Source organism: Ceratotherium simum, chromosome 31 (genome assembly GCF_057802395.1).
Source record: "Ceratotherium simum simum isolate JZ-2026a chromosome 31, ASM5780239v1, whole genome shotgun sequence".
Classification (NCBI taxonomy): Eukaryota; Metazoa; Chordata; class Mammalia; order Perissodactyla; family Rhinocerotidae; genus Ceratotherium; species Ceratotherium simum.
Genome location: NC_141930.1, coordinates 2,563,758 through 2,585,092, shown reverse-complemented (window position 1 = coordinate 2,585,092; position 21,335 = coordinate 2,563,758). Strand labels below are relative to the sequence as shown.

The following is a 21,335-nucleotide window of genomic DNA, read 5'->3' as shown; positions in this document are numbered from 1 at the left end:
AATGACTCCGGTAGTGTGCACACTAGAAGCGCTCTAAATAAGAATGGTTAGGAGCTGGCATTTCACGACTTGCACTCTGATTCTTTCCTGGTTCAGAGAGTGGTACAGATTTCCTCAAATATTTTAATTCTTTTACCCTTCGGGAATTTATTTTGATGCACCAAACAACTGATTTTAAGGCCTCAAGTCACCTGGAGTTTTCGGTAAGCAAGCGATCTCCTTAAAGCAGCGTTAAAGCGTCAGCCTGCAGGAAGCAGCAGTGCCCAGCGGGATGTGGCCAGGACGGGGGAGGCCGAGGAACCGGGCCGCGCCTTGGCCCCCTCGGCCCCGCCCCTCGGCCCCCCGCCCCGCCCCAGCCGCGCCTTAGCCCGGCCCCCGGCCCTCAGCCGCGCCCCGCCTCCCCGCCTTAAGCCCCGCCCACCATCAGCCCCGCCCTATCAGCACCCTCGACCCCCGCCCCCAAGCCCCGCCTCGCCCCTAGGCCCCTCCCCCTCTGCTCGGCCCCCGCCCCCGCGCAGCCTAGGTCCCGCCCCCTGGTCCCGCCCCCTCTGCCCCGCCCCGCTCCCCGGGGTCCTGCCCTCTAAGCCCCGACCCCAGAGCGGGCCCGACCCGCCCCTCGGCCCCGCCCACCCCCGGCCCGGCCCCTCCCCGCCCACAAGCGGCCCTGCCCACCCGACCCGGCCCCCTCGGCCCGCCCCGCCCCGGCCCCGCCCCCTCAGCCCCGCCCCGCCCACCCCCGGCCCCGCCCCCGCGCGCTGGGCCGCAGGTTCCTGTGCGTCCGGCGGCGCTGCGACCCTGCGGGCTCTGCTGCCTGGTCTCGCTCCCCGCCCAGCGTCCGCCCTGAGACCGGGACGTGAGTGCGGGGCTGTCTCCGCGGCGGGGCGGGCGCGGCGGGCCCCGCAGCCCCGGGCCCCGCGGGAGGAGGGTCCGGCCGGGCCCGCGGGCCCGCAGGCTCCGCGCCGGGCCCGCCCGGCCTCGCGCTGGACGTGGCCGGGGCTTGGCCGCGGGGGCCGGGGCGGGGTTCCGCCGGGCGCCTCCGGGGCCTGGCGCTCGGCCTCCCGGGGGGGGCGGGGCGGGCGCCTCCGGGAGCCGGGGCGGGGAGCCGCTGGGCGGGGGCGCGGTGGGGAAGGTTGTCCTCCACTGCCGCCAGCCCGCCGCCGGACGTCTCGGGGTGTGCGGCCACCGCGGCCCGGCGGGGGGGCTGCCGTTACTTGGGGGGCAGAAGCCCGGAGACCGAGCACACCCACCTTTGCGCTTGAGGACGAGCCGCGGTGTGTGCTCGTCCTTGCTCCTGCCTTTCCGTGGCTGCCTCTACAGCTGATAATCAAGTAGAGGGAAGGGCCGGACTGCATAGAGCGATTATTGGTGGCGGTATCCCACAGACACGGCCGGTTTTTATACGTTAGCTCATTTGAGGCTCACAACCACCAGTTTAGGTGATATTGTTGTTCCCGTTCATACTCTTGGAAACTCACAGTGAATAATTTATCAGATGACACAAGTGGTGAGTTGAGCATGAGGGTTGGAATTCAGGCCTGCTTGATTTCAGACGACAGGCTTTATGGCTTAATGTAAAGAACATTACTCTTTGGGATAAGATGGAGACCCAGCTTTCAAATCTACGCTTTGAGGTGCGTTAGCTATATGACCTTGGGCAGGTTACTCAACATTTTAGGCCTGTTTCTGCATTTGTAAAATGGAGATAAAATACCTCCCATGTCATAGGGTTGTTATGAGGGTTAAATAGATCGTGTTTGTAATACACTTAACAGAGTGCCTGGCGCAGAGTTAGGCGGTAAACCTATAGCTGCATATGTCCTGCTGTTGTCGTTATGGGGTCAGCAAACTCCAGCTCTGAGCCAGCCAGAGCCAAACAAAACTTGTGCAGGCCTAGAGCACAGGTAGAGGGAAGCAGGAAAGGATAAGAAAGAAAGGAGAACTGAGAACAGATGATGTGTATGATGGCAGTTACAGTGACACCAATAGATTTGTCTGTGGACCCCGGGGCCACTTTTCTGCCTTTGAGAGAATTTCTTAAAAGGCAATGCCTTCTGGCTGATGAATTGGAAAAATGCATCCCGCTCTGGGCTGGAAAAGTTCAGAGAGGCAAGTCTGTGGGGCTGGACCATGCTGAGGCTCTCTGGATGTCCGGGAGCCGAACCTTAGTGCTCCACAGACTGCAAGGTGCCTGGCAGAGACCCCACAGTGAAATGTGCAGGATTTCTTCTCTCAGATCCAGCCCCTAAAGAAAGGAGAGGGAGAGGAGGTTTCAGGATGTAGAAAACAAAAGGATTCTTTGCCTTTTAAGGGTTGCTTAATGACTGAACACTTCTCCTAATTTTGCTTCTAACTGTGAATGCTTTATAGACAATGATCTTCATTTCTACATAAATTTAAGGCAACCTAAATATTGCACATTTTTAAATGTTTTATTTTTATGTACTCTTTAGAATGCTATCACTACTACTGCCCTGAATATTTGCTTCGCAGCATCTGTTCAGATACCCAGTTCGTACTGTACCCTGGCTCCTATCAATTCTCGCTATAGCTTTAGACATAGTTTTCCTTGCCCTCCTTTTGTGGTACTATCACTGCACTTTTTTTCTACTATTAGAGTTTTCCTTTCTCTTTTTGTTCAAAGCTTTCTTTAGTCAGTGATTTAGTATGCTAGAAAGTATACCTGTCAGCAAAACTAAGAAAACTAGGATTGGGTGTGAAATATGATTAAATAACGTTGCGACTTTCGAAGATTTGTGATGAGTCACCACTGCTCATCAAAAGCATGATCTTTTAGCAGAGATCAGTGCCCCTTTCATTGGTGGCACTCAGCAAGTTTGAGGAGGCCAAACTTGGGCATTCCTTTAATGTACCTGCACCCTGCAGGCCAGTTTCCTTCTCACCAATGTTTTTCCCTCGTTTTCTTACTTATCTTATAAGGATTGCTAAGCAAGTTCAAGTCCAAACAATTAGGTAGGATATTTGGTAGAAGATTTGTTGAAAGAGTGGCTGAGAAGGAGATTTAAATTAGCACCTAAAAGTAAAGTATCAGATTTTATTTAACTACATTATTTAAGTTTCTGATATGATAATCAAAAGCAGACATTGTGTATACATTTTCATAAGATTATGATAACTGCATTTAAGCTGATTATGCTGGTTTAAATGTATTTGAAGAAGCTGAGGGGGGAAGGGTATTGGGATTCTTTTGGAGAGGCTATTTATTCATTTAATATATAACAGCTTACCAGTAGGAAATCATAATTTTAAAAAGACATTAAAATTAGTGTAATTGTCAAATTTACCAGTATCAATTAGATGGATAGCATATTAATACAGTTTCCTCATGAAAAATGGAAGGAAATAGTATCTACTCATTTTAGCAAGTCATTTCGAAATGTCCTCTTACCAAGTGGATGGATTATGTCTGGTTCCTGTAAAAATTACTAGAGCAGCAGTGTGGTTGCAATATGCGTTGTCCTCAGGCTACTTCAGTTTTCTGAGCCTTTGGTTTACCAGGCCTCTAGACTCTAAGGTGATAATGGATGTTAAAATAGATACCTACAACTGTAAAGAGGAACCTGTCTGTCCACATTTTCATTTGTGTAGGGGTCAGGATTTTTAAAAAAGAAGCGAAAATCAAGACAAGTGTTTCCTGATGGTGACGTCAAAATAAGTGTGTAAAACATCTAAAACTGCACCCACCTTCCATACTTCTTCCTCCTCCTCTGCTTTATTTGTCTCTCTAGCACTTACTACCACCTAGCATATGATATGCTGTACTTACTTATTGTTTTTATTGTCTGTCTCCCTGTAGTGTAACCTGAGGGCGGGGATATTTGCCTATTTGTCGGTTTTTTTCGCTGTTGTCTCCTAACACCTTAGAATAGTGCCTGACACACAGTAGGCGCTCTATACATATTTGTTGAATGAGTATTGAGTGAATGCATAAGTACTGTTAAACTGTTCGTAATTGGGAAATATAAAGGTGTTTGACAGAAAGTTACAAACAGCTGAGATGTGTGTGCTAAGCAACCATAAAGCAAATATTCTTGCAATCAGGAAATGTATATAACTTCTCAACAGTTCTTGCTCAACGTACAAACTTTTAAACCTTGAGAACAAAGTGGTTGTGGTTCTTGCAGCTTTAAACTGAAAGAATTTTCATATTATTGTTCACCATGAGCTAGCGAGGCGCACATAGTGACAAAATGCGAAGTGCCTGTCGTGCCCAATTGGATATTGTATGTGCCCTGCTAAGAAGAGAAGGGAGGGAGCCAAGATTTAGAAAGAATGCTTTTAGAGTTGGGCAGGTGAGAATTCTGATGACTGGTCCAACATCTGGAAGATTCCAGAAGGTGGGAAGTTCTTCAAGCACTCTGAGAGGAGTGAGAGCCCCAAGGGACTTCAGTCTCTGCAGGTTGATTTGCTTTAATTTAGCATCCAGCCCGCCTGCAGCACGGCTGGCGAGAACTCTACCAAGTCCTTGTCATTTTAAACTTGCCAGCTGAGCATCCTGGCATTTTCTGCTAGGGGGTGCAGCTCTCATTTTTGTCAAGGCAGTTTTTGGTAAAAGATGATTCACTTCGTAGACAGGTACTCTGTGGCTAACTTGCCAAGATGCGTGTTTCATAAACTGAGTCAATACTGAGCTGTCACTCTTCTAACTTTTAACACCTCCCTCCGTGCACCCACGATGAACTGTTCACTTGGTAGGCTTGAAAATATAATCAGTGACATTTCTAAAATGTGTATACAGCAGCCAAGGGATCAGTAAAGCAGTATAACCTGAAACACATGTTAAGTAAACTCTGTAGCGTGCTGTGAATCAGAGAACAGATCAGTATATCTTAGGAATTTTCTAGAGGCATCAAGGAAGGGGCCTTAGTCACTTTGTAGCAAGAAGGACAGGGTGACGCTGCATAGACTTCTTATGTTTAAAGTAAGAGTGATCAGGTGTCAGCACTTTTCGTATTAACCCATGCTTTCCCCAGTTCTGCATGTTTAGGTATCAGTAGCAGTATCACTATTTAGATTTTATTCAGGACAATTCAAGAATCTGGAAATTCATTAAAAAAAAAAATGGTGGCCAGAAAGTGATTCCCTTTGCTGCCATGAGATGAGCTGAGAGTTTAATAATGTGACATTCTGTGGATGGTAGTAAAATTCACTTCCTTGTTATGCTGCATATACCTAATAGACTGGGCCCTGTGTTTTGTTTGCTGATATGTGTTATTTTTTCAAGTCATCTGGGGCTGGATAAGGAATTTAATAACAATTTCAAGCAAAGATACCTAACTAGTGAGAAAGTATCTAAATGTATTTTTTTCAGATACAGCTTTTTCAATAATGGGAAATGGAGGCTGAATTTGGAAATTTTATCCTTTTTCTTCCAGTTCTCTTTTTGGTTCTTATAAATGTTCTGATATTTTCTACTCTTTTTTTCCCCTACTTTTTTAGTACCACTCCCTAAACAAGTTCCATATTCACTGTAATTAAATTAGAGTCATAGAACATTTACTGGAAGAGGCCTTAGAAGTTGCTTAAAGTGATTGACTCAACTCTTAGTTAATTGAAAAAACCGAGGCCTCGAGAAGCTACAGCACTTGCCCGTGTGTGGTGTGGCTGAGAGAACTACACTCCAGTTCTTGTGACTCGGAGCCAGTGCTCCTTCCTGTCGGTTCTTCTTCACGTTGGAAAGAAAGCATGCCCATTTCTCTGTGCATATGCTTTTGTGCTTGACCTAATTCTCTATCCCTGTCTCTAGTATCCCATGGCAGGGATTAAAAAAAAAAACGTGGGCATCACTTTCTTACTAAATGCAGGGGAAGCTCTGTGAAGTCCTTTAATTAAAGGTTTTCGCTCTCAGAGTCTGGATATTAAGTGCAGTGTGTTCCTGAGAATAAATGTTGCCCTAAGATGGTCCAGCAGTGCCCTCAGAAAGCATTGAGGTCCTCTGACCCCCATGTAGATCTGTGTGTGTGGAGAAAATGTTTCCTTAGCCTGAAGTAATTTACTATTTAATGGGCTGTCTTGAAGACGAACTGCTATGATGTAAATATAAACCATTCAGTTCTGCTACTCCTTTGGCAAGCTACTGCTACTCTGGTTACATTTGTTTAAGAAAGATAGTAATAGTGGTAGCTTAAATATTAAGCTTGTAATTTTTAATATCGTATTGATTAATTTGTGTCAGGCTGAATATTACATTTGATTAACTAGAAAGCCATAAGGAAATTAATTAGAGAATATTGCTGTTATACTAAATAATGAATAATTAGAGGCATTAGTGCCCTCAGGATGTTCTGGCATTAGGGGAAAAAAATCTAGGTTCTTGCCCTGCCTTGCCACTTAATAGCTTGTTTATCCTGGGTAAGTAATTTTGCCTTTTTGGAGAAACTCATCTTTTTTTTTTTTTCTTTCTAATAGACGCTATGCATTGTTCTAACAATTAACAATGTGCTGAAAATTATCAACATATTGTGGGGCATTCCAGATATTTGAGTGCTTACTATTATAGTCATGGCTGTGGCGTATTGAGCTCTTACCATATAGTAGTAATCCTTGTCCTGCCCAATTCACTAGGTTTTGGTAAGGTTCAGAAGGTAATATATTATTTGGAAGCACTTTGAAAATTGTAAAGAGCAAAACCAAACATTATCCAGATGTATGGATACTTTAACTCTTTTCTTTCCTCCTTTTCTCCCATTCTCCCCTCTCCTACTCACTACCCTTAAGTTTCAGGTGAAAAAAATCCAGTAGCAAGTGGCAACAAGAATGCAGATTCTTTTATAGTGACTATAGTTTTAATCCTCAGGAAAAGTAGAAATCTCCAGGAGATTTCTTCTGCTCTGAGGACATTTTGCTCCCTGTCTGCACCATACAATTTTATATTGTCGTGTATTATTTCTGTGTATACATGGCTAGCTAGGTATTTATTTTGCTTTTGTTTTGCATTCTCCTTCCCCTTCCCCCTGCATTTAAAACACCTAGAATATATTCAATAAATAGTTGTTGAATGAGCGGATCTCCCCAATACAATTATTATAATGAGCTCCAAGGTCGTCTATTGCTGTGTCATGTCCCCCTCTGTCCTTCACATAATAATGGATACACAGTAACCTCTTAATATATACTCTTGTCACTTTTACCTGGGACCTCCAAGTACTGTAGCAGCTCTGGGATTTACTGCCATATTACCCTTGCCTCACTTTTTTTTGGAGGGGGGCACCTATTACTGTTGAGTCACATAGTTTAAGAAACACTGCATAGGTGTGTCCTGCTGATGTGGCTGGGCCCCTTTCCAGCCGCCCCAAGGTTACTTCTGCTGCCTTTCATTGGAAGTCATGCAGGATGTGCTATGGACTAGCAGTTACTGAATCATGGTATTGGAACCAGAAAGAACCTTTAGAACTTCATTTTGTAGCTTAAGACTGACGTTTACTAAAGGCATTGGTGAGTGGGCACTGATTTTCCCTCCCAGTTGTTTTAGGACAGATGATGAGTCATTGTCGCTGGCCCTGGGCCTCCTCCCCAATGCACCAATGTGCAGTCACTCAGATGAACAACCTTGTGAGAGGATTTAGGAAAATTAGCACTTATCTATAGTCGAGGCTGACTGCTTCCACAAATTAATTTTGTGTAAATCCCAGAGATTCTTTTATTGTTATTATTCCAAGGTGCACTTCATAAGGAAGGATGAGAAGAGCACTTCATGTCTTAGAATTTAGTAATAAGCCATCAATAATGAGACAATTAAAATTGAATAGTTAATAAAATAATAATTGCTGTAATTCATAGAATGTCTAATATATGCCGAGCATGCTACAAACCTACGATTGTTAGGTATTTTTTAATCCCCATTTTATAGATGAGGAAATGGAGGTTTAGATAGATAATTTGGCAGAGCTGCCACACTCAAGTAAATGATGAGAAAGAAATTTGAACCAAGCATATTGACTCCCGAGTTATTGCTCTCTCTGCCACAAATAACCCGTACCAGTCGCTGTGCTTCAGGATGAAGAGGAAGCTATAAAGCGTGGTCCCTGTCCTCAGCTCACAGTACGTGGAAAGGGAGATGAGCTACGCATACGAGTAACAAGAGTGGAGAGAAAATAGAACCGGTGCCGTAACTGCACTGGGGGGTATAGCAGCAGCTTTATGGAAGAAGTGTCATTTGAAGAGGATCCTGAAGAATTTAGACGGGCAGAGGCAGATGCTCAGGTAGGCTAGGGCTGGATGTGGACAGAGCCGTGACCCAGGCTTGGCTAATTGAAGTAGCTACGGGGTGGCCAGTAGTGATTTTTTTTTAAATCAGAAGTGATAAAATCATGATGTGACTGGAGAGAGGGTGGTGGTGGGACTTCCCATTAGGAGACCCTCACAGTAGGCAGGTGAGGGCGACAGAAGACCTGAAGCAGCTGTGACTGGTGTAGGGAGGGCTCTGCACTTCCACATTGGAGAGAGGTGGGGTCGTAGTGGGCAGGGTCTGCTTCACCGAGTAGATCTGAGGAGGGGGTTACAGGAAGATGGGGAAAGAGGAAGCAGACCAGACTGCAGGATTTTCACCCAGGGCGTGGGAGTGACCACATGCCTTACATTTCCAATCTTAGGTCTTCATTTTCAATTGTTTTGAATTATGTGTGTCATATAATGTTGATTCAGGAAAGTTAGGGTGACTGGGAGAATGGTTGATATGTTTAGTATTTCTAGGGGTTATTTGCTTTTCAGAAGCCAAACGATTCTCCAATAAGTAATCTGTACAGTAGAAGCTGCTGTCGAATCGCAGGGGCTATTTCTGCTTTTCCCTCTATCATCCTGCTCTTTGGGGAGTAAAAGACATAGAATCACTCTTTAGTTGCACGTGCATTCCTCTGCCTGGTCACCTATCCCAGCCAAATCCCCTAATTTCCAGACTCAAAGAATACAAAACATTTGTTTTATTTTCTCCCATCATAAAAGAATACCTGATTGCTCTTTTTAAAATTGTGTATCATGTGCTGGATAATTACGCAGAAAGGAAATGAAAAGAGCCTCTTTGTGAATTTTCCTATTAACAAGGTTCCAGAGCCGAGTGTTTATGCAATTTCTTCCATGTGCCGTTCAGCCGTAATAGGTTTCTAGATAAAAATGAGGCTGCATTCAGAGTCATATTCAGGGGGGAATGATGCTAATGGATGCTAATGCAGTGATGTAACTGTCGGCAATTTGCTACATAATCAGGTGTGCCGGGCTCTTGTTTTTATAGCTCTTATATGAGCATTGTCAGGGAGAAAAATAACACTTGTCTGATGTGCTGTGTCTCTTGGCTATGAGACTGACTTTACAGGTAGATATTCTCTGCGTTTTCTGTTGAATTCTCCCCAACCTTGGAAATTTCAGGGCTTTCTGGTTGCTGGTAGAGAATTCTCTATATTTTGTTTTTTGGGGGCTTTAGAAATCCTGGCTCATTCTAAATCCGTCCGCAGGGTGCTGCATTATCCTGGGTACTGCGGACATGACTCTAAACTACCTTATGCAAAAGAAACAAATTATACAGCTAACATTTATTCCGTAGATTCTTTGTTAGCTATGAAAAGCGAGATGCCCGGCACATGCCAGATATACACGTTCACTTGCAGTGTCTGGTTTTATTGTTGAGGAAATCTAGGCTCAGAGAGTCAAAGTAACTTACACGAGGTCCCATAGCTAGCGCCAGATGCAGGGTTCAACCCGGGTGCGCGTTACTACAAACTGCATCTTGTTCCTGTACTGTAGTAATCTGTTATTATTGGTGCAGCAGGAATTCAAACGAATGACTTAGTGTGGGTTGGAATAATTAGGGAAATCATCATGGAATAGGACAAAAAATATATGAAATGGGGATAGGTAAGAGAGGATCAGGTCCTGGAGGCAGGTAGTCCTAAAATAATAATAATAATAATAATAATAATAGACTTTTACTATGTTCTAGGCACTATTTAAATTTTTAACTCATTTAGTTTTCACAACAACCATATGAGATAGGGACAGTTGTTATTTTCATTTTGTAGATGAGGAAACAGAGAGGTTAAGGCTCTTCCCTAAGGTCACACACAGTTAAGTCAGTGGTGGGATCCAGATGAGAACTCAGGCGGTCTGATTCCAGAGCCTGTGATGTGGGCCGGTGAGGAGGAAGGGGTAAATCAAGGGAGGCTGCTTCAGGGCTGAACACAGAGGAAGTAAACTAGGGGAAAGGTAGTTGTGCATAGGGACTGGGGGTGGGGGGATGGGGCTGGGGGATGCAGGCTTCAGCTGATGCCTGAGGCCTCAAGAGGGGTAAGGTCAAAGAGCAGTAGAGGTAGAGGAAGATCAGGAGGTGACGGAGCCTGAGGGGATGCTCACAGTTCCTGGTGGGAGGAGGAGGAGAGGTACTAGTCAGAGGTGGAGAGGAAGAGAATCTGGGTGGAACATCCCAGGAAGAAGAGCTTGGGGACGGGGCCGCCGTGTCGGTACACCAGAGACCTCTTGGATGTGGATAACTGCAAAGTAACTGGATCATCGACTGTCGTCTCCGTGCTTTTGTGTTTTGTGGTCTCTCTCCTTTCCTGCCAGTTTCTCCTTGCCTCTTATTATGTTGTGAGCACTTTTTCCTTTTTCATAAATCAAAGTGAAGAGGGATGATGATTGTATTCATCCTATCATCGCAAATGCCCTCTACTGTCGTGTACACTTCAGAAAAGGACTAGCTCCTCTTCTGAATTGGGTGGTGTGCAGGCGTGCTCATTTTGGTGAATGCTGTATCTGGTGTATTGCTGGATAAGGAGACCTTCTTGGTTCGTGTTAGAGTCTTCTAAATTCCAAGACACCGTGGAGCTAGAAGAGCTTGGGCACAAGTGACATTTTAAAACAAGCCGTGCCGTCCGCTTATCCGCAGTCTGAGAACCCGCAGTAGCACCTGTTGCCCACGCCCGCGTCCTTCAGCCTGGCTCTCAGGCCCTCCACACTTGCCCCCCTGACGCGGGTGCTCGCTTCTGTGACCACAGGGAGGTGTCCTCACTGTGCCTTCTAATGTCTTGTTCTTTCCTGTCCCTGTGCTGTCTCACTCTTCACCTGTGTAAACGGATGCTTCAGAGCCTGGGCAGTGTCGGTCTCAGCCCACTGAGTGCTGTCAGTTCTCCTCTCTGCTTCACTGACTTCTCCTGGACCTTAACATCTGTGGCGCGTGTTGTCAGTACTATGTATTTTAGCACTTGATAATTTCGATGCACGTGAAGTGGCAAAAAAAAATATGACTTCATAGTAAAAGGCCATAGTAGTTTTAGTTTTACTTTTACTTTTTTCTAAAACTTTTTAGTTTGACTTTTTACTTTTAGTTTTTCCTAAAGCTTTTAGTTTTACTTTTACTTTTTTCTAAAACTAAAAGTAGTTTTAGTTTTACTACAAACATCCCTGCGTAGGGGATTTAGGAGGCAAATTGGGGTTTGTGAATTTTGTTCCTTATTAAGGAATAATTCTCTTCCCAGCTGAAGGTCCACACATATAGCATAGCTTTTAAAAGGGATTTCTAGCTGCTAAGACTACGAAACCTACCTCATTATTCTCTGTTTCCTTTAATTTAGGGAACTTAAATGCTAGTATTGATTTTTGACACATATTGAGGATTGCCACTGTTTTTAGAGAGTCCATCAGAGTAATTAAAGAATTTCCATAAATAAGACATGAGTTGTTTTTTGACATTGCCAAAGAGCTCTTCTAATAGTAATCCTTATTATTTCAGACCTGATAGGCATTTGGTACAGCACAGAAATCCTGTTTAAATATAATAGGATGGTGAGTAGATTTGTTCCTGTTGTCCCAGAATTTCAGCTAACTCTCAAAGTGCAGGGCAGAGAACATTGACTACCCGACAGTCTAAGGATGTTGCCTGCAGCTCTAGGGGAGGAGGTTCCTACCTCCAGACCTGACCTACCTCATCAACCTCCACATCACTCTAGACAGTCGGCCTGGTGGACTTCCAGCTGGGGAACGCGATGCCTGTTTCCTCTTTTTGGTGACACCTGCAGTCCCTTTTTTTCCCTGGTCTCGGAGGAAAGCAGCTCATCCTCAACCCTCTATCACCTCTCACGGCCAGCCCCCAGTACTCCGCCCTGTCCCCAGTCTTCTTCATGTATTGGTTGGAGGTTGGGGTGAGAAGAGGTTGGTGAAAGTAAGGCTAACTGCTATTTCTTAGCAAGTCTTAAGGAAAGATGAGCCATGCCTGTTTGCTGGGTGCTCTCTGTAGAACAGTGGGTTCGTCAACTTTGTCTGCACATTTGAATGGTCTAAGGAGCCGATGCCCTGGTTGTACCCTCACCCAATTAAATCAAATCTCTTTGTGTGGGATGCCAGCATCAGTGGCTTTGAAAACTCCCCCAGTGATTCCAATAAGCAGCCAAGATTGAGAACCACTGCTGTAAAATGTGCTGTAAGTGGGTGAGGAGAAAGGGGGTAGGTATTTGGGGTCTCCTATTCTCCTGGTTTGGGTCTTAGCCACAATTCTTTGAAAGCAGCAAATATCTCACTCAGTGTCATGTTAAATAAACAAAAATAACATTAAGGTTGTGTTTTAATCTGTTTTGTAGCAGAATGCTATGTCTGCTGTTTTTTTTTTTTGGTGAACAAGATGAGCCCTGAGCTAACATTTGTTGCCAATCCTCCTCTTTTTGCTGAGGAAGACTGGCCCTAGGCTAACATCTGTGCCCATCTTCCTCTACATTGTATGGGACGCCGCCACAGCATGGCTTCATAAGCAGTGCTTAGGTCTGTGCCCGGGATCCGAACCTGTGGACCCCAGGCCGCCGAAATGAAGCACGTGAACTTAACCACTGTGCCACTGGGCTGGCCCCATGCTATGTCTACTTTTAAGTGAAGGATCAAGATTATACTTGGACTTTCTGAATGGTAAAATTTATAGTAAAGTGAAAAAAAGGTTAATATGTTTTATTTGCCATCTTAAAAGCTGCATTTTATTGTTGTTGTACAGTAAATGAGTTTCATCCCAGCAAGAGAGTCTGACTGAAGCAGTCTCACTGGGATGAGCTAATAGACGTTGCAATCACCAGGAGGCACATACAGCAAAGTCTTATTCTAGCAAGTTCACTGTGTTATTCTATTCTGACAGTTTCTCTTAAGAATCCAACTATTTCGTTAGGAATGCACGTGCTTCTTAAAGGCGCCATTTCATTGGCTTTCTCATTTCCTTGCTTTTCTCACAGCTCAAGAGATGGCTGCCCAGTGCGTCACGAAGGTGGAGCTGAATATTTCCTGTGATAATCTCTTGGATCTAGATGTAGGGTCAAAGTCGGACCCTTTGTGTGTGTTATTTTTGAATACAAGCGGCCAGCAGTGGTATGAGGTAATATTAAATACTGTAGGTGGAAAGCAGTCTGAATTGCTCTTTTGACAATATGAAGAGTTTATTAAAAATGTTAAAATAATACAACCATTCTCATCTGTTAATGTAGATGTTTGGGGGCAAGTTTGTCCTTGATTGTAGAATTTTTCATCCACATCTAGAAACTTCCTTTAGCTCTCGTGCCTGTATTTAGTTACATATGCTACACAGAAAAGTTAAAATCCAAGTGCACCATTGATCTGAAGAAACTTTTTTGTCTTGGGGTGGGTATAGGTTGACCGCACAGAAAGGATTAAGAATTGCTTGAATCCCAAATTTTCCAAGACATTTATTATTGATTACTACTTTGAAGTGGTTCAGAAGTTGAAATTTGGGATTTATGACATCGACAACAAAACCATTGAGCTGAGCGATGATGACTTCTTAGGAGAATGTGAATGTACCCTTGGACAAGTGAGTGTAAATAGTTGCTGTACTGTATTTTGGCTAAATTTTAACAAAAGAATTGAGTATTTTGGTAAGTGCTCATTAGTTTAATTTTTAAAGTTGAAAAACATGTAATCACTTTAAAGACCGAGTTCATATATTAGTATGGTTGTCTTGAACATAATAGAATTTATCTAATTTTTCATAAGGGCAGGGATCATGTGTTTTTGGCAAAGCCTATTAATTCTTTTGAGTTAGGGGTGTTTCATTCGGCATTTCGATAAATAGTACCATTGCTCTAGCTGCTTTGTGTGCTGGTCACAGATTTCAATACAGTGTTCTTATTTAAGTCATAAATGCTGTCTGAGTAACAGTGACTTCTCTGATGTTCTGACCAGCATGACTGGTACCTCTTGACCCCCAATGCCCCAACACCATCCCTTTACCTGGCTTGCTCCTCCTGAACCTTAGATACATCAGTTTAAACCTTACTCTTGCTTGCAAGCCTTCTCTGAGCCCCGCAGTAGTTTGGAGACTCACTTGATGCTCTCTCCTGCCCCTCTACCTTAACATTCACCATATTTTATTGCAATTGCCTAATTTGCTGTCTTTCCAGTGTGTGACAAGTTGGGTCAGGGTAGGGTGTGTCTGTGGGCGCAACCATTTTGCTCCTAGCTCAGAGTCTGACTTCTAAGGAGAGATCACCACCGTTTGTAGTAGAATGGGGAAGGCTTTAGGAGGGAGGAGTCATCTTTTTTCATTGGTGACATGTATTGCTCAAGTTTGTCCTGTATGAGTTTATCTCTCAGTGTTGAGTTATTTGCGGATCACGGTATTTCCCATGACTCAAGGACAACCTGGAGCTGATCAGTGTTCTACAGCCTTGATAAATAGTCTCAAAGAGAAAAATCAAAGAAGTATTTATTTTTTGGAAAAAAATCACAGTGTGGCTAAAATTATAATGAATTTGAGAGCTATATTTGTTTGAAAGTGCCTAGGTCTGCTCTATTATTTTACTCAAAATGATATTTTTGTGGGGATCATATATTGAAGTTATGTGTCAATTGAAAAGTCAAATCCCATTTGCTGAGTGTTCTGAGGCCCACCTTCTACCTCCCGGGGTTTCAGCTCAGTGACTGGTGTATGCAGTGGGAATGTGGCCCTCTTTTTCCATTACCAGGAAGAAGTTAAATGTTGAAGTAGTTGATAAAGAAGCTAGTGGTGGGAGATTGTATCGGCCAGGACTGGCCCCTCAGGAATCTTTGCTAGTGAGTTTTAAATGTGTAGATGGCTTTTATAATCTCTGTATCTTTAAGGAAGGAACTTAATGTTTGCATTTCTAATGACTTTTGAACTTTGTACTCAACCTTTTTTTGAAACCATTCAGTTTAGAAATTCACATGTGGAAGTGAAATAGCTCTTTGTAACATCGCTTTCCAATTTTAACAGATTGTTTCCAGTAAGAAGCTAACTCGACCATTGGTGCTTAAAAATGGCAGACCTGCGGGGAAAGGGAGCATTACGGTAACAATAAAATATTTGTCTTTTGCCTCAAAAGATTTAGCATAATTGGACATGCTGAAACCGTACATTTCAGACACATATTCTACAGCCAGCCTTTGTCATGTGATCCTGAATCTTGCCCTCCATCCACTCTTGCCTTATGGTGATCACAAATGGGAAATGTGTTGTCCCAAAAAAGAAAGAAAAATGCAGTGTGGGAATCCCTTCTTTGAGTTTTTTTACATTGCCCATAGCTCAGGGGTACCTCGGTGATGCTTGCCTCTCCCCTGAGGAAGGGCAAATTCCCAAGTTAGAGAGAAACTCTTTAATCATCTGAATGGATCAGTTTGGCTCTCTGCGAAGCAAATGTTGTCCCCCCAACATGACAGAAACTTTCCATAATGGATTTTAGTCCAGATGGATCTTGTGTTCTGACATGGCCTTTGAACCTCTCGACTCCTAACCATCCTTTGTGCTTGCACTCTGCTGCTCCTGTCCTCCTACCCGTTGCTGATGGCCTGGCCCTGGGCAAATGCATATATGCTTCATCCTATTTTAGATTCCAAATTATATAGTGCCACGCTCTCAAATATCTTATCTTCTAGAGTTTCTGTCCAGGTCATCACTGCCTGGAGCGATAGTTTTCTAACTTGAGCTCTGTCTGAGAATGGAAGGCTGGCTCCCTGAGGAAGCCACGTTTGAGGGTTATTGTGATTATCAAACGCGTTTCTCTGAGCAGCTGCTCTCCTCTAGTTTAAATTTCCTGAGGCATGAGAGTGTTCAGTCAGTTGGGGGTGTTGACTTCTGTGGGACAGAGAACATTATCAGTGGTTAGTTTTATAGCCTGGAATTTGTTTTTAAGTAGAATAAGTCTTCTGGTTACACTGGATGAAAAGCATTGGTCTAATATTTCCATTTATAGTGTCTCTAGGTGTGATTTACTCATGCTTCTCAGTGTTTGGAGAACTTTAGCTAGTGTTGTGCAGTCTTCCAGGGCTTTGATTTTTCACTGAAATGGAGAAGATCCAGTTTGGGCAACAACATTTGAAAAGGAAGTTGCATAATGCAGACTAGGCATATTTGGGGAAAATATTTCTTTTGTATGCATAAAAGAAATAATGATAAATATTTCTTAATGGTACCATTTTGTTATTAAACATTTAGAATTCATTTATAGTTTATAAACTTTATATATTTTAGATAACAGAATAAATCAATACTCCCTAATTATGTCAGAATCCCTAAAAATGTATTTTCTTTCACTTACCTTATGTACTCATAGATTTCAGCTGAAGAAATAAAGGATAACAGAGTGGTCTTGTTTGAAATGGAAGCAAGAAAACTGGATAATAAGGTGGGTGGTGATGCAGATTTCAACAAGGATCTCATGTTTTGCCTCACATTGATTCCTTTTGAGAAAATAATAGTGCAATTAATATTATGAACTCCATCATCTGAGCATCACTTAGAGTATTAGTTACTTCCAAATGCTGCTTTTCTGTGCGTGTGTGTTTAAGCAGAACCCATTTCTCTTTATCTCTTTCCTCTAGATGTAATGAAAGGGTTTGTCTAGCCTAAAAGAGGAGTTAATATAAGCATTAATTTTGTTGTAAAAGACATTTGCGAGAGTATAGTTGGATTTCCTTAAGGAAAAAAGCAAAAATTCCATGCTTTATTAACTACAGATTTTCCTTTTCATTCAAAAGTCAATATTTTTTTATGATGGATAAGTACCAATACATAACAACACAACAATTTAGTATATAGCATGGATTAGAATAATTCTTTGAGTGATCTTTGTACTTAATTCTATAATCCACTCAATATTTTTCATCACTTGCATTTACCTTACAATTCAGTTTGCAAACAGACCGGTAGCCAGGGACCTTTTTTCATTTTGGAAAAATTTAAACATATACAAAAATAGAATAGTATTTTAAAAAAAATTTCATGTCCCCGTCACCCATCTTCAGCAGTTATAACTCATGACCAATTTTGTTTCATCTCTACCCCATCTACTTTCTCTCCTCCCAGACATAATATCATTTCATTTGTAAATATTTTGGTGTCTCTCTAAAGACTCTTTAAAAAATATAATTGGTCAATATGTTTCTTATATCTTTTTTAATCTATAAATTCCCTCCTTCTTTACTTCTTTCCTCCCTCCCTCACTCCCTCCCTCCTTTCCTCCTTCTCTCCCTCCTTCCCATCCATCCATTCATCCATCCCTCTGCCCATGGAATTTATTCCGTAGAGAAACTGGCTGCTTTGTCCTGTAGAAGCTTCTATACTATGTATATGGCTGCTTAAACCCCTGTGGTGTCATTTAACATGTTCCTCTCTCCACCTTTATTTCCTGATTTCTGTAAGCTGGTAATTGAATCTAGAGTTATGATCTGATGGTATTTTGAATTGTTGGTAAGACAGTTCCATAGGGGTTGGCGTGTAATTCCATCAGGAGGCTCATATTATTGAGTTTTATCTTTTTGGGTTGTTAGTGATCGTTGATCATAACTACTTAGATATATTGTTTTAATAAGAGTATAAAATAGTGATAGTCTCATGCTATCATTACTCCTCCATTTAGTAGTGAGAATACTTCTATAAAGAGAAGTATTCTTCTCTACATTAGGTATTTATTTTGAGGTACAGTCTGTACAGAAAAGGCAAGTTAAAATATTTGATTTTTTCCCCCTGGATTTATCATTTTTCAGAATAATTTGGTTCCCCACCATCCTCTAAATGTGACCAATGAGGGTTTTTTGTTTGTTGTTTTTTGTTTTTAGTATCACTATCAGTTAACTCCTGTTAATGCTGAAGGTCTTCCAGCTTTGGCCTGTGGGAACTTCTTTAAGTTTGTTCCTGAGACCGTTTGTGACAACCCCAGGGGTCTTTGGGTAGCTTGCTTGTTCTGTGGCATGGCAAATGTTCCAGGCTTATTTTATCTAATTTCTGTCCCAGATTGGCAGATTAAAAGGAACCTTACTACATTTTAGTGGGAATTGGTATTTAGAGACCATATTCTGGTACTAGGGGTGCTTACTCTTTATTGATTATTGCTGCTCATTGTTTCTAGAACTTTTCAGTAAACAGATATAGGAAAGACTTTTATTTAAGAAAAAATAAATCATAAATTTACGTAACTATTTCCTATTCAGTTATAGAATTACAGGGCCTTATGTCTTTAATTCTATATTTATACCTCTTTTCTCTTATGCTGAAAATCTTAGTTCCTAAAAATATTAACATAATTGCTTATCTGTTTTGTCTTATATAAAGTCTAATAGTTTCATAATAAAAATATCCATATTATAATTAAAATATTTTTACTGAAAACAGTTTGAGCTTTCTTTGAAGTTCTTTTTGTCTCTAGGGTTATATATTGCAGTCGGGATATACAGTCAAATTCTTGTGTTTTAAAGAAATAGTTCTCTGAGTGGTTATGCTGTCACATTGACACAGTTGAATTTTGCTTTTGATATTTAGGGATTGCTTTTTTAAAAAACATTTTGAGTTAATTTTTTTTATAATCATATAAAAGATTTACATGGTTCCAAAGCCAAATCTACAAAACAAGGTATGTTCAAGAAATTTAACTTCTTTCCCTCTCCATTCTATGTTTTATACTCTTTCATCACTGTAGGTAATAATTTTTTTAAACTTATATTTTAGAGTTTAATTTTTCAATTTCCTAAAATATCTAAGGTTTTTTTGTGTGTGTCTGTGTATATGTATATATCCATATGTGTATATTTGTGTCTGTATGTATATACACATGTATACACATATGTGTATATGTATCTAGATAGATATGTGTGTATGTGTGTGTTTCTACTTATATTCCCCACCCGCAGCCCTTGGGTAAGTGTACCATACTATATGCACACTTTCTTCCACCTTGATTTTTTCCCTACCATGCTCTGGAGGTCTGAGTCAGGGACTTTAAATTCTTATTTTAGTTCTACTACTGACAACTAATGAACTTTCAAACAAGATCTGTCTTCTGACCTTCAAAATGGTAATAATGATATTCTGCCTTTCTCATAGGTTTATTTCTAAGATAAGTCAGACGGTGTGTTAATGTGTTTTTGGAAAGTTAACTTCTCTATGTATAATGCTGTTATTAGTTTTATAAAATGAGGCATAGAGAGACCTATTACATTACTTAAAATTCTTTTTAGAGATAAGGTTAAATTTTAAAAGTTCTGCGTAGTCTTTGTGTTTATATTTTTTACTGTACCAAATATATTACTTGCTTGACATTAAACTATTGAGAAGGGAAATAATATTATCTTAGTTCTTAATTTAATACTGAGGTTAATGTGGGACTCAAAAAGTCTTCAGTTCAGGGATATAGCTGCATATATTACTGTGGAGTTAACAGGTGTTCTTTCATTTTGACAAATAATAAGTAATTATTCTAAGGAGAATGGAAATTTCAAAATGAAGATGACAATGAGAAAATAAAACCATCCACAATCTCACTCCTCGAGTTTAACTTCTGGGAGTAATTTGTACATCCTTCCAGATTTTGTCTCTCTGTGTAAGTGTGTGTGTGTGTGTGTGTGTTTGTGTTGAGGGTGACCATAAGGGTGTTTTTGAGCACTCAGTGTGCTTGAGCATTGTACAGGAGTGCTATGGTGAATTACAGAGGAAAAAGAAGACGTACTTTGTGCCCTTGAAGTACCTCTGCTGTGCACTGCACACATTTACCTCCGCTCCCTATGTGTGTAAAGAAATGTGTGGAATTGGTGAAAGAGTATTGACTATAGAAAGATAAGATATGAAGTCAAGACTCAGATTCATCAATTAATTAGATATGTAATCTTGGCAAAGTCACTGAACCCCTCTGAATCCATTTGATCACTGATAACTGCTCTGTCCCTCACAGAATTAGTGTGGCTAGTGTCTAGAGTATCTTTTATATAGAACTTCTCAGTGCTACTTGAATGAATAGTGTGAATAATGAAAACAAGCCCAAAACATATTTTATTGATTATGAATCCTGTCAATCAGTATATTTTAAAGCCATCATGTTTTCTGAGAAGTAACGGTGTGATACACAGGATAATGAGCATTTATCACAAATGCCTTAGGAGTTCTAGTAGACTGCGGCAACCTTATGGGTGTGCGAGGAAGGTGGTGGGATTGGTATTTACTACTGTACTGTGCTGTATATATCTGTACTGTGGAGTTAGATCAGGTATCGTTAACATGTAACATGTATAAAGTGTGGTTTCAGAGGAGAATAATGACTTTTTTTTTGTGACATAGGATCTGTTTGGAAAGTCAGATCCATACCTGGAATTCCACAAGCAGACATCTGATGGAAACTGGCTAATGGTTCATCGAACAGAGGTGAGTATCAGAATTTGAAAAGTAGAGTTGAGGTTTCCTTTAGAATTGTGGTAATCTGAATTTAAAAAAATTATATATTTATAAAAATATCAATCTGAGTTCAGACATATATAGCCAGAGACACAGGGTCAACATGCTCATTTTTATTTTCTTTTAATGAGGAGGGGCTTCCATGCTTAAATATTAGTAAAGGTTTTATTTTGAAAAATTTATAACCCTATAAAAAAACACTAAGGTGTCTACCTGCATATTCTTCACCTGTATTCACCAACTGGTCATACCTGCACATGTGTGTTTTCTCTCTCTCCCTCATGTACTCACACACACAGACGCACATATGCACATACACGCACATGCACACGTATACTTCTCTTTTGCAAAACCATCCTAGTGTGGGCGGCAGACATCATGACTCTTTGGTTTTAAATCCTACGGCAGGTATTTCTCAAGAACAAGGGCATTCTCCTGCACAGCCACACCTGAGAGAATTAATACTGATTTAGTAACATCATCCACTGTACTATTCATCTTCAGATTTCCCCAGTTGTCCCATACATGGTTTATATATATATATATTGTGTTTTGTTTTGTCCAAGATCAATTCAAGTTTCACATTTTGCATTTGGCTATTATGTTCCCAATATAAGACCCTTCTCCGTACCTCCCTTATACCCTTCATGCCATTGAATCTCTTGAA

General features: G+C 41.6%; 1 protein-coding gene across 1 annotated transcript in view; it reads left to right on the top strand.

Annotated features, from left to right (window-relative positions):
- The first annotated feature begins 759 nt into the window (after window positions 1-759).
- Window positions 760-21,335, top strand: part of CPNE3 (copine 3) — a 45,215-nt gene continuing 24,639 nt past the window's right edge. Inside the window, exons 1-6 of the mRNA XM_087420364.1 lie at window positions 760-853; window positions 13,212-13,351; window positions 13,625-13,804; window positions 15,227-15,301; window positions 16,563-16,634; window positions 20,555-20,638. Coding sequence (XP_087276490.1) covers window positions 13,220-13,351; window positions 13,625-13,804; window positions 15,227-15,301; window positions 16,563-16,634; window positions 20,555-20,638 — 543 coding nt within the window. The 5' untranslated portion in view covers window positions 760-853; window positions 13,212-13,219. The remainder of the gene's footprint in view (window positions 854-13,211; window positions 13,352-13,624; window positions 13,805-15,226; window positions 15,302-16,562; window positions 16,635-20,554; window positions 20,639-21,335) is intronic.